Raw genomic sequence first — 14,182 nt, forward strand, 5'->3', positions numbered from 1 at the left:
GGTAGTGAGATGTCTCTCCCACCGCAGACTCCTCTTATACCCTCTCCCCTCGGAGCGCTGCTTACCCGCGCCGCCCTGGTGATACTCAGGTCCTTAATCACCTCAGGCGGCTGCTGCCACACACAGACAGTGACACACAAACACAGTGACCGTGACATAGACAGTGACACACACACACAGAGACAGTGACACACACACACAGTGAGAGTGAAACACACACACACACAGTGAGTGACACACACACACACACAGTGAGTGACACACACACACACACAGTGAGTGACACACACACACACAGTGAGTGACACACACACACACACAGTGAGTGACACACACACACACAGTGAGTGACACACACACACACAGTGAGTGACACACACACACACACACACACAGTGAGTGACACACACACACACAGTGAGAGTGACACACACACACACACACACACAGTGAGAGTGACACAAACACACACAGTGAGAGTGACACACACACACACAGTGAGAGTGACACACACACAGTGAGAGTGACACACACACACACAGTGAGAGTGACACACACACACACACAGTGAGAGTGACACACACACACACAGTGAGAGTGACACACACACACACACAGTGAGAGTGACACACACACACACAGTGAGAGTGACACACACACACACACAGTGAGAGTGACACACACACACACACACAGTGAGAGTGACACACACACACACAGTGAGAGTGACACACACACAGTGAGAGTGACACACACACAGTGAGAGTGACACACACACAGTGAGAGTGACACACACAGTGAGAGTGACACACACACAGTGAGAGTGACACACACACACACAGTGAGAGTGACACACACACAGTGACACACACAGTGAGAGTGACACACACACAGTGACACACACAGTGAGAGTGACACACACACAGTGACACACACAGTGAGAGTGACACACACACAGTGACACACACAGTGAGAGTGACACACACACACACACACACAGTGAGAGTGACACACACACACACAGTGAGAGTGACACACACACACACACACACACACAGTGAGAGTGACACACACACATACACACACACAGTGAGAGTGACACACACACACACACACACACAGTGAGAGTGACACACACACACACACAGTGAGAGTGACACACACACACACAGTGAGAGTGACACACACACACACACAGTGAGAGTGACACACACACACACAGTGAGAGTGACACACACAAACACACAGTGAGAGTGACACACACACACACACACACAGTGAGAGTGACACACACACACACACACAGTGAGAGTGACACACACACACACACACAGTGAGAGTGACACACACACACACACACAGTGAGAGTGACACACACACACACACACACACAGTGAGAGTGACACACACACAGTGAGAGTGACACACACACACACACACACAGTGAGAGTGACACACACACACAGTGAGAGTGACACACACACATACACACACAGTGAGTGTGACACACACACACACAGTGAGAGTGACACACACACACACACAGTGAGAGTGACACACACACACACACAGTGAGAGTGACACACACAAACACACACACACACACAGTGAGAGTGACACACACACAGTGACACACAGTGACAGTGCCAGACAGACAGACACACACACACACACACACACACAGTGACATTGACACACACACACACAGTGACAGATACACACACAGTGACACACACACACACAATAAGCCCACCTCTGCAAACACTCACAATAATAAGGCCTCTCCCCCCTTGGGGTGGGTAAGGTGCCTGGGAGAGGGTATAAGGGGGCACATGGGTTACCTGGGGCCCGGGGATGGGCTGCTGGAGCAGCATGGCCAGTGCAGCTGAGAGACTGGCCCGCGGAGCCTGAAGGGAGGGACAGGGGGGCGGAGCCTAAGGAGCCGGCATTACTGGAGGAGAGAAGGGAGGGAGCAGTGCTGAGGGAAGAGGCGGGCCCAAAAAAAATAAATCTTGGCAGAGTGACAGCACGGGCAGCCAATCAGGAGAGGAGGCGTTTTTAAAAAAAATTTTTTTTTTTTTTTTTTTTTTTTTTTTTTTTTAAACCATTCTTGCAGCCTGGCTTCCCGGGGGCGGACCAAATGACTTTGCGGGCCTTATACGGCCCGTGGGCCGGACGTTCCCCACCCCTGGTTTAGATGCATTGTAAGGAACCTCAACCCTCTCAAATAGCGTGTCTGAGATCAGATGCATTGTAAGGAACCCTAACCCTCTCTAATAGCGCGTCTGAGATCAGATGCATTGTAAGGAACCCTAACCCTCTCTAATAGCGCGTCTTGGTTTAGATGCATTGTAAGGAACCCCAACCCTCTCTAATAGCGCGTCAGTCACATAACTGGAATTACATGCCTGAGACTGGCATTAAAGCAGCAATACCGCCTATCCTTGATTTTTTTTAAAACATAATTCAAACCGAGGGGTCCACTCGGCCTGAACTGCTCTATTTTTAGCTTCAGGGACCACCCAATTCAGGTCTGCAACCCCGCCTTTCACCATTATCACCTAGCACACAGCACTTCCACTGCAGCAAGGGATTCTGGGAAATGACATGCAAATGAGCACACAGTGCCACCTTTTGCTTCAAAAACATGCACATGGTTCCCTATAGGCTTAAGCTTGCTGCATGGTCACAGCTTTGAGAATAGCCAGGGTTAAGGTGCATAGCCAGTAAACTCACCCACAGACAGACTGTTTCGACCTTAATGGGTCTCTTCAGTGTGGGGTTGGTTTTGAAGCAAAAGTTGGCACTGTGTGCTCATTTGCATGTCATTTCCCAGAATCACTTGCTGCAGTGGAAGTGCTGGGTGCTGGGTGATAATGGTGAAAGGCAGGGTTGCAGACCTGTCTAAGACATGCAAATGAGCACACAGTAATATTTCCATTTGCTATATGCTTTGCTGTGGAGGGTTTTTGTCACTTTTTTTTACCCACCATAGCTTAACTAAGTATATATATATATATATATATATTTATATATATATATATATATATATATATATATATATATATATATATATATATATATTTATATATATATATATATATATATCCTCCAATTTATCCCAGTACTGTGAATGTACACCTTGTTCAATAAAGTTTTTTTTTTAGTGCAGACACAGGGGTGGGGGTATATTAGGCTGCGGTCCCAGTACAGCCTGTGCGCACGGCGCGGCGTGCACTGTGCGTGTAAGCACCGCCCCTCAAAGGGGCTGGGCCCACTACGCACCGTCACGCAGAAGGTGCAGCCGCGCCGCGCTGCAGGGTTTTTCCCAACTCAATAAAATTGAGTTTACTCCTAGCGACGGAGGCGTGGCCACGCCCCCACCGGCGGTTCACCCAATGAGGGCGAACCAGCCGCGTGACGTAATGGCCACGCCCCCGCAAATCCCCGACCACGCCCCCTCCCGTCGCAAGATTCTCCTCACAGACCGCAGATCGCGGTTAGCGCTGTGACACGCGCCGCACCCCCAGCTGGGCACGCGTGTCACAGACATTACTGGGACCGCAGCCTTAGGAGGGAACACTGGACATTATACACATTCTCCTGATGAAGAAGGAACCCTCCTCCGAAACGCGTAGAGCTACACGGTGACCGGTGGGAAAGATACACGAACGGCCTGGTTCACTTTCATCTCTTGTATACGGGTGAGGGAATACCTCTATAAGTAAAGTGATATATTTTTTTAAAGAATGAGCTCCGTTTTGCCTGTCATTCTCTGATTCTGCTGTGGGGAAGGAGTGAGATGGAGCAAAGAAACCTTTAAGTGCCTGAACGCACTTAAACGCATCTCACCCATGGCATTTCTCTGCAAGTTTTTTTGAACGTGCTTCACTATTTTTTTTCTTTGTCATTTCGTAGATCTGGGTGTCATAAGCACACTGGTGGCACTTCAGACCATGCTTCTGGATGTTCTCGCCCAGCGCTCTTACATGAACGTTGAACAGGAGCGGTGACAACGCCAACCCTTGAGGGATCTCAAAGGGGAGTCCCCCCTGGTGACACATAGGACCCCGTACACAACTGCTGCGTCTGGCCTTGCAGGAACAAGGCAACCCGTTGTAGTGCGGCCCCAACAATACCAGCTAAGTCTCAGGCGGTGCAGCAGCCCCCCGTGATCAATCGTGTCGAAGGCCGAAGTGCTGTTTGTTATGCACAACTGTTTATAAAGCGAAGGCTGGAGGGTGATTCTTAACTCTACTATGTCATCTGAAATAAAGTAATCCAAACCCAGGCAATACAACTTTCTGGAAGTGTAAGATACACACTGCAGCCAGAGACCATTTTATCCGCCGCAAGTAAAGCAGTATCTGACCACATGCAGAATTCTGTTTCATGGCTCTTTATTTCTTTCTGCTCCTACCCATTTCCCAGGAAAATCTTTCCCACGCAGCCAACTATCACCTTTCATCTCAAGCAAGTCTACAAAAGGAAATTGTTCCTGTATGATTCACCTAGCTGAGGGTTTCCTAACTCACGGGGTGTTGTTGTGCCAGCCGGTTTGATTAACCCTTTTCGGTGTCGGTAGTCCCACTGGTGATAACTCTTTCTGGAGTGCTGAGAAGTTATTATATGTACGTATTCACATTCATTAAACAAGTCATTAAACTTCCAGCTCCTTTAATGGGTTGTGCTCCACCGCTCATGATTATTTATGATGGTAGTGCGGACAGGTAAAGATAAACGGTTTATCCAACCGTCATGTGTTATATGAGTTATCCCTCTTAATACTAGAGAAGCTTGCAAATACAATATGATATAATCATTTGAATGAGAAGGGCCATGCTTTTTTTGGCCAACGTCCCCCCTTCCAGGCCCCCTTCACTGTTCCCTCCAAGACTCACTGATACTGTGCCAAGATGAAGGAATGTCCTGCAGATCCTAAATACCGCCTCCCTGTACAGAGCTATGTATCTGTGCCACCCGCCGTCCTTTTACGAGGCTCAACTGAAAGAGTGACAAAGTTATAAAAGTGTAAGATGGGTCGTATATCTGACACCTCTATGTCTCTTGCTACCATAACCCACTGTTTCTCAAGCACAGTGCTGTGACACAGAAGGGTGCCTCCGATTAACTTCAAGGGACCCCTAGGAAAAACAAATCATGGGCAGTCTGATGGCGGTCACAGAAGTCGTCGTCCCACCCGCGGTGCTGCACTGATTGACCTGTCAGTCAGCGCTGCAGCCAGTCACAGCACTCCTGATCCTGCTTCACTACCGTGACATTAGGACCGCTCGCTGTAATCGGCTGCAGCGCTGACTGACAGGTGTGTTAGTGGAGCGCCAGTCAGTGATTGTTTAAATGTCGCCGTCACGTGGGCGGTGACGCAGGAGAATTTAAACATGGTGGGGATACCGGCACCACATAACGGGGCCAGTAACTCAGGAAGCTGAGGGGCTGAAATGAATGGGTTCAGTTTCGGCGACCCCATGTTTCAATACTGTGGTATTAAAATAAAAGACGCGCAATCGCCTATTAGAGGCGCGCTGGTAGCGTGACCGAATCTAAAATAGATTTTTTATTTATATGATATGCACTCACTAAGTTGATTTAGTTAAATATTATATTATATACAATTTTAGGGATTTAGTTATGGTATATTTAGTCATTTTTTTTGTGTTTGTTTATATGCAGTAATAAAGTTTGCTTTGTTTTAAGAATATTTTAAGAATATTTACTTTTGCTGCCTTAGCCAATCAGGGGTTTCAGCATGGGGCATGGTCGCGTGGTTATGACGTCATCCCGAGCGCCGGATTAGTCTGGCTGCCTTGGGGGAGTGACGTTTCGGCGCGACGGGCCTAAGACGCGCAGGCATGACGCCGCACTGGTTGGGTTTTGGCGCGAAATGTGGACTGTATATAGGTAAGAATATGTGTTGTCTGTATTACACCTTGACAAAGTTCCACGGAATGAAACGCGTTGGTGCGTTTGTTTCTTTCACTATTTGTGAGCTGATGGATTAAATACCTTCTACCTTTTCCTTGGAGTTGCCCTCTTATCAATTTTCCTTGGCATAATCTTTTTTGCTGCTGTGCTCCTTTGCTCTACACTGCTTGCTGCTGACTATACCCTGCAGGATTGCACGCTCCAGAACACTGCAACACTGGACTTATTCTGGCTACCCCCAGGGGCAGGTAATGGGCTTTAGCCCTTATATATTTACCTTGTGTCCTTCTTATCCTGCGCTCCTCCTCAACCCCAAGAAAAGAAAAGTCCTACTATAGGGTATGTTCTCGCTTAGAGAGGGGTTTATACACAAAGGCCATTTGCTGCGGTAGTCAAGTGGACATCGCTAGGTCATTTGTCCCTCTGCACATGTTTATGGACATTTAGTTCAATGGACGGTTGCAGTGTGTTTACTGATGCTTCCGTGGTGCTTATGAATATACGCAGTGCATACACTTATATTTGAGCACCATTTTTCTCCAATTCTTCCAGAACACTATAACTCTAAATAGGGAACAATAAAATCTGATTTGACAATTATACAAGAAAACCTAGATTGAAATCAAAAAGGCAAGAAAAGGGGCATAGACAGTCCAGTGGGAGAATAAACACACAGACCTTCCAAAGATTAAACAAACCACAGACTGTGTAGAACTATCTTGTGTACTTTTTTTCTTCTTGTCTACTTTTTAAAAATAACTTTTGATTTGAGGCCAGTGTTTCCAAGCTGAGAGGCTCAGTTCTTAAAAACCATTACGACTGCTGACCAGACAATGTGTTTTCAATAAAGGCCCCCAATGAGGTTTCCATGTAAACTGTGAATAATGAATTTGCTCTCACATATCAGTACATTCATTATATGTTCATCTCACATCGTTGACAGCAAAGAGATTAGCTAAGGGAACGTTATTAACATGCTAAAGTATAATAGCCTGAAACAAAGTAACATACTGCTGCCCTGCCAACCTGACTCCATGTCACAAATGCTGGCCCACCACTAGTTATCTAGCCCTGGTCCAGAGGCATTATGGTCCCCATCATTTCTGCATTTACATTGGCAATGGAGACTTGGAGAATCAGAACTGTACTACAGTCTGATAATGCCATGGAGTTAGGTTGGCACTGCTGGTATTATATATAACAGTCAATTCTTACCCACAATATCTTCGTAGGCGTTCTCTTCTAAAGTGCTTTTGGAACTGGACCGGCGCTGCTTTTCAGTACCATTTTCTACAGGTGAGGTCGGGCTCAAGGATTGGACACTTGAAGCATCCTCAAACTCCAGAGACTTTCTGGAAAAGAAAAAGGTCGTAGCATTAGGAGACTTTCTGGAACAGCAAATGACTCTGTTAAGTCCGTGCTCATAACCACATGTTCTCAAAATCAGTAACAGACGTTATGTTCCCTGAGGTTAATGTGAATCCACAAAGCTAATTATCTCTCTCCCTTCCTGGCTCTCACTTACCCCCATCCAGACCCTTAAATATGGGGGAAAGCAGTAGAAGAACAGAGTTCATCAATAGTGCTCTAAATGACTATGGATAATGGAAATAACAATGTCAATTCGAATATTCTTGATAGAAGATGGCTTGATGCAGGCTATTGATATACAGGTGAGTATTGGGTATGTAGGTGAGCGCTGTGTAGAGGACATTTATATAAAAGTCCTAGAGGTGTTGCGAATGAAGAGTGTTAAGCTCCATCACATCACTCCTAATGAGGACAATGTCACACACGCTTGCAACCACCCTAGTGTATACCTCCAAAGTAGAATAAAGGATAAACTCACATGAAAAAAGCCTGTTTTCTTCTTGTTGGTGGCGTGCATCCGGAAAAGTGGTAGATAGGTGGGTATTCTGCTGGAGGCAGTGTGTCAGAGCACAGCCATAAATGATCAGGAAAGCAGCTTGTGGTTAAAAGATATTCTTTATTCGGACATCATGGTGCAGTCAGGGAAATGGAGGGAGCTCTTACGCGTTTCACGCCTCGTTGGCGCTTCGTCAGAGAGTGAAAAAGTAATGCTGGGACCCCCTTGATATAGTGCCTCTCATTGCGTTTCAAATTGATCACAGCCGCGGCTCGATTGGCCGGAAGTGATGATACCGGAAGTCAGGAACCGGATGTGACGCGACGGGCTCCATGCTATGGATGGTTGTTTACAAGCCATGCTTGTAGTCATGGAGATCGCAGCGTCATCACTCCGTAGCAATGGGGAAATCTTGTTTACAAACGGGACCCAGCATTATCACCCCACCATACAAAAAACATACATAATCAAAGGTGGTGGTTTTAAAAACAACATCTAAAGCATATAGACTATGCATAAACTGAAGGACTCTTTAGTAAACAGTTTGATATTATCCATAATGTACGGTTGCAATCGTACGTTTAAACGTTTTTAAGTGCCTGGTGACATATGTAAATTGTTTATAATGACAAACTTTGAATCTTTGATTCAGGTTGTATAGGCTATATTGCAATCATACATAATGGGTTGATATATCAATAAAAAATATATTGTGCCAATTCTTTGCATGAAAGTATACATTTGGAACAGTTGCACAGATTTACTCGAGGTGATTAGTGAAAGACTGATGGCTATATCTAAACAATGGATAAAGCATATGTTATACATCTAGTTATAATTACATTCTATTATTTTTGAGGATATAAAGGCAATATGAGAAGAACAATGTATACACACCATGATGTTTTAAGTAATCTTGTGATATGTTGTGAATATATACATTGTTTTTGATGTGCATAACATTAAATACAACAGGCTAGTTCTTCTTTCAATATAAAATAATTGATTGTTGGAAAAATAATGAACATACATTTCACAAGAAGTGCTTGAGTTCCCAGTCAGTATTTATACCCCCGGGTGCCAAAGACCCGAGGGTATAAATCCAGAACATTTCTCTCTGGTTCAGTACATTTTCCCTATTACCTAGGGAAAAGAGCTCCCTCCATTTCCCTGACTGCACCATGATGTCCGAATAAAGAATATCTTTTAACCACAAGCTGCTTTCCTGATCATTTATGGCTGTGCTCTGACACACTGCCTCCAGCAGAATACCCAAATATGGGGGAAACGCCACCTTTCGGTATGACCTAAGTAATGCATCGTTAAATCCGTGCGGTAACTGTAACGGAGCTCTGGGGATATGCGCTGTTAGAGGGAACGCCTCTGTTTCATATCATTAGAACCAACATCCGTCATAGTAACACAACTATGTTTATATAAAGATCAATGTAAATTTACAGCACAAATTATCTCTGTATTACAAAATAAAGTGGAAGAGAGAGAGAGAGAGAGAGAGAGAGAGAGAGAGAGAGAGAACAAACAAACAAACAAACAAACAAACATTATTTTCACACTGGGAACACCCCAGTTCCTGAGATAGTTATATTCTTCTTTGCTGTTTTTAACTTTCTTTGGAATCAATATGGCCGTCATGTCAACCTCATTCTGGAGAGCCAATAAAAAGCCTTTTGACCACCTTGTATTTTATCTTTGGCCAAGTGACCACATTGTGTTTTGTCTTTGGCCAAGTGAACACCTTGTATTTTACAACCCAACAAACTTATAAATATCTCTTGGGAACCAAGAAGAATCTTTGAGCTGAAAATATTGCGGTTTAGCTCCAGGATCCAACTGATTCAAACATTAAGAAAGTCCAAAAGTGGGGCAGGTGAGCTTCTTTAAGTCCTACATTTTTTTTATCACGAAGATGGCAGTGTCTCAGCAGTCCATGCTGGTTATTTTATATTAGTTAGGCATAAGACTTTATTGGCTCCTTCCATACCACAAAACAAAGGAAAACCGGCGTTTCCCCTGAAGAAGTGCTGCGCAAGCATACGAAACGCGTAGGGCAAAGTTCAGAGCTAAACCTGACGGACAGACGTGAGCAGTGCGACAGACTTGGATCATAAGCAGGAAGAGGTTTCTACCTCAAGGTTCGCCCCCAAGTGCCGGAGCACCCGCGGTACGCGGGGAAGCGCAGGAGCAAGTCTATGAACACTCCAGTGTGACCGAAGGAAGATTCTACACCTCTCTGCGACCGATCTTTCACTGCCTGTTTACATCTACCATCATGTGAGTAGGGTCCTGGTTTTAACCCACCGGACCAGCGGTCTCCCTGTCATCCGCACATTAGCAATTTTATATTGTTTTATTTTCTTATTAAATTAGCTTGTATTTAATATTCAGCCTGGCTATTTTCTGTTTTGTTTGTCAGTGTAGTTTTTGTATGTGGTGTCAGTCATTGTTGTACGTGTGTTGCAGTTAGTGTTAGTTCTATGTAACATTGCTGGCAATATTGCACTATTACTTTTCTTTGTGTTTCTTACATATCACGGAACGCACGGATGTAACTTCATCTGACCATCTGGAAGTTCAGGATCAGAAAGGTTCTGGACACTTTCTTCACTATTCTGGACTCTAAAGACTGGCACATATTGGACTTGTAAGGCGCCGGTTTTCCTTTGTTTTGTCTATACCATTATCTTGATTTGTATGAATCAGGCATTTACCAGGCAGCCTAGCCCGCCACTAGGGGGTTAAATTTCTTTATAGGTATATCACTTTTCAATCACTTTTTATTCATTTTTTAGCGCTATTAATACACCACCTTTCTTTTTTCAGTTATCCTTCTATACCACGGTACTAGTGCAGGTAAGTATATAAGTAAAAGTATGTTGATTGCACAACAACCCAAGATAACTGAATCAGCAGCATAAAGCTTCCACGCAATAAAAGTGCAGCACCATTCCAAAGTGAAAACATTACAAATATTTTTTAAGATCGTGCAACAGAAATTCCCACACTTAATGTACACACACCAGCTGACCTTTCAATGGTAGACGGTTGAACTATTTATACGTTTCAACACCCACATCAGTCTTTGGCTTTATTAAATATGTCAGTGAGTGTCTGCCGCTGAGTTCCAAAGAATGATATGTATTTACAGATAACACCCATCATTCGTCTTTGGGATTTTCCAAATGGGCCCTATTATTAAGCGATAACCACTCAAAGGGTCACATGAAAATAAGTGTTCGGTGCAATTAATCAAACTCCAGGATGCATTGTCATTTAACTGCAGCGTGATTATTATTATTATTATTATTAATAGAATTTGAATCCGAGCAGAACTGCACTATTCGTAGCTCTAGGGAGAGCCCAGATCCCGAGATGACGTTGCAGCTTTCTATTGGATGACTGTTTAAATGTCCACGCAGAAACACAGGCAGCAAAACCAGTGAGTATCTCTGAGACCCAAGATACTCTAAGAGTTAAACTTCTACGGATAACGTCAAAGATTTAAAAATAGCTCGAAGGACGCCCGGCGCGAATCCTTTAAAAGAAACAATATTGACATTCAGCAGAATTGCTGCTTTGTTATGCTATTATTATGATTAATATGCATGTATCACTTGGAAAAAACATGTCAATGAACTTCTCTGAATAGGAACATGCTACACTGAATAATGACATTGAGCAGTGATTAAAGTGTCTTTAAAAGTAGCTGCATTGTGTCAGATAAAAAGCTGGGTGGGGCAAAGCTCTTTGGAGTGTACAGTATGTTAGATTAATTTATACAATTGTGCTATTAAAAATTGAAAGGGAAAAAGGCTTACTAAAACAAGTGAATTCTCCTTTAAAAAAAAGTGCTACTAAATACATATAGTAAGTAGTAGTAATCCTTATACCTTCACACTTTGGCCACTGCCACTGGGTATCTCTTTGCATTGCTACTCTATATAAAAATGACCTTTTTTGCATTTAATAGCTTCCACTGATCAAAACACATTTTTTTTCTTCAAAAAAAAGGATAATATCGATTGTCCTATTTGTCAAATGGCCAAGAAATTCAAACGATTATAAAATCTCATTTTACCTGCTTTGGGGTTTCCGGTGAGGATCTTTCTTCGGTCTCCTGGTGACTGGAGGTGCAGGTGTAGATGGGAGGGGAGGAGGGGATACTGGCGTGGGGGAAGGCGGTAGACCATTGTTTGGTGTGCTCTTATGGCTTCTATCAGCTTCATACTCAAAGGTGCGTTTGGGTTTGGGAACAGGATTTACCTCGGCATTGGGGCTCTCAGGAACCAGGCTGGAACTACTTGAATTTGGAGTAATCCCTTGTTTTGTTTTTGCATTTTTTTCGAGACAATGTTCTTGCTCACTTACAGTATGTACATGTCCACCTTTGTTACTGCTCACAGCGTCATTCAGAGTGTCAAGAGTACCTGAAGTTATAGATCTTTTCCTCCCTGCGTCAACACTGTAGCAACTGCTTGGCAACTGAGGGAGACCCATGCCAGGGTTTTCCTTCAATGCCTTTTCAATTTTTTGAATTCTGTTCAGCACAGCAGAAGAATCTTTCCTTGGGTGCCCTCTGATAAAAGCATTGGCTGGCTCTGTCCTGCTTGTCCTCCTTTTAAACCTATCTCGTTCCAGAGCATCGTCCTCCTCGGTTTCTGGGTAGGAACACTCCGAAAATGTTCTGCTCATTCTCCGATATCCTTTAAAATCAAAAGTCTTTTCACTGCATGGCGATGGCAACATGCTGGGACATCCTTCACTGGTAGACCTGTCCCCTTGGTCCCCTTTGTCCACAAACAAGCTCAGTTTGGGGGTAGATGCTCTTCTGCATTCCCATTCTGAGATCTTCCGTCTAATGTCAAGTGCTTGTGAGCGTACGGGGGTTCTGTTGTGGGGTCGATTCCGTTGGTTGGCTGCAGATCCCAAGGAGAGTGTGCTCCGATTAAGCAGACAGTTGCCAATCACATCGGTGTCTTTAGTCTCCTGTACATTTTCTTTTTGACTGGGGCTTTTAAATACGGAAAGCCTCTTATCCAAGCATGCGACACTGACTGATTTAAGCAGGTGGTTTGGTGAATCGCCACCTGAGGATCGCAGGCGGGTGTCTCGTAGGTTAGAACCTACCAGGCTCCAGTCTTTAATGACCAGCTTTGTACTTGATTCCTCGGAAAGCCTATTGGATCTGCAGAACTCTTCAGTATCACTAAGGGGATATGAAGGGCTTCTGATTGGAGACAAAACCGGTGGAGGAGACACTGACTGGGACCTGGAAAAACAAAAAGAAGTTACACGTGAGTGCTGTACACTCAAGCACTTACAAACTCATCTCAAGCTTACAGAGCTGTGTTCAAATACCACAAAACGGCAGAAATACCACAGATCGGAGGGGCAGTACTATTTTTACATTACAAAGACATCCTTACTGCAACTAAAAGAGACAAGCTGAATTTCCTAAATATCGTTCATGTACCTGAAACAAAGCTCATTTTGGTATCATATATGGGAACGAGATTCTTGTGTTTATTTCTACCCTTTTGCTTATTGAGTGATGCTTGGAATTCATCTGCCCACTGGTCCATAACAGCCATTTTTTGTTGTTGCTAAAATAAGCTGAGAAACAAAACTAGAAACAGTATTTGTGAAAGAAAGAGACTTACAACATTACTAGCGGAACTTTTTATTTCAGGATGGACTGTACCCCTGCTTTTTGTGTCACTAATTTGGAGCAATTGTTACTTATTCAGAACACATACACAAAGAAAGGCGAACTGTATGTCAAAAACTACTTCTGTTACGAAATATATCTACCCATAAAAAAGCAGCAATGCCCCTTCCTCTGGAGCTGAAACGGGCTATTTTCAGCTCTGGCGACCCCACAATTTCCGACATAGTTAGCGGCGAGGTTACCGACTCACTACCTGGTTCCTCGCTGGGTTTCAAATTACCATCCAATAGGAAGCCAAAATGGATGCCGCTTCCTATTGACCAACGTAAAGCAGAAGATTTGAGCGTTCATTTTGTTTCCCCTGGAGGGGCAAAGACACGGGTAACTACACCTGTACATATCTTGGGAAGCCAGGGGGTCCGCAGAGCTCCAATTAACACAGTTCAGCTCCAGAGAACCCACTGGTTCCCATCCTATAAAGCAAGTCTTCGACTTGAGGACGGCCCTTGTTGGTGGCCCTTGAGGACGGGAGTTGCCCACCCCTGCTATAAAGTATTGCTGCTTTAAATGAAAGCAACAAATGCAGTTAAATCCCACAAGAGCTTTTCCTAGACCAGCCTTTGCCAACCTTTATCTTTAGCTTTCAAGTCAAAGACAAATACAAAGCGCGATTTGCATGGCAACGG

The 14,182-nt window shown here is 44.3% G+C and overlaps 1 protein-coding gene across 3 annotated transcripts in view; it reads right to left on the reverse strand.

Moving 5' to 3' along the window:
* Positions 1–14,182, reverse strand: part of DENND2B (DENN domain containing 2B) — a 249,736-nt gene that overhangs the window by 64,956 nt on the left and 170,598 nt on the right. For all 3 annotated transcript variants that reach the window (XM_075567048.1, XM_075567050.1, XM_075567047.1), the window contains 2 exons: positions 11,907–13,097; positions 7,159–7,295 (listed from right to left, as the gene is read on the reverse strand). In XM_075567048.1, the coding sequence (XP_075423163.1) occupies positions 7,159–7,295; positions 11,907–13,097 (1,328 nt within the window). The remainder of the gene's footprint in view (positions 1–7,158; positions 7,296–11,906; positions 13,098–14,182) is intronic.

Source organism: Ascaphus truei, chromosome 12, assembly GCF_040206685.1.
Source record: "Ascaphus truei isolate aAscTru1 chromosome 12, aAscTru1.hap1, whole genome shotgun sequence".
Classification (NCBI taxonomy): Eukaryota; Metazoa; Chordata; class Amphibia; order Anura; family Ascaphidae; genus Ascaphus; species Ascaphus truei.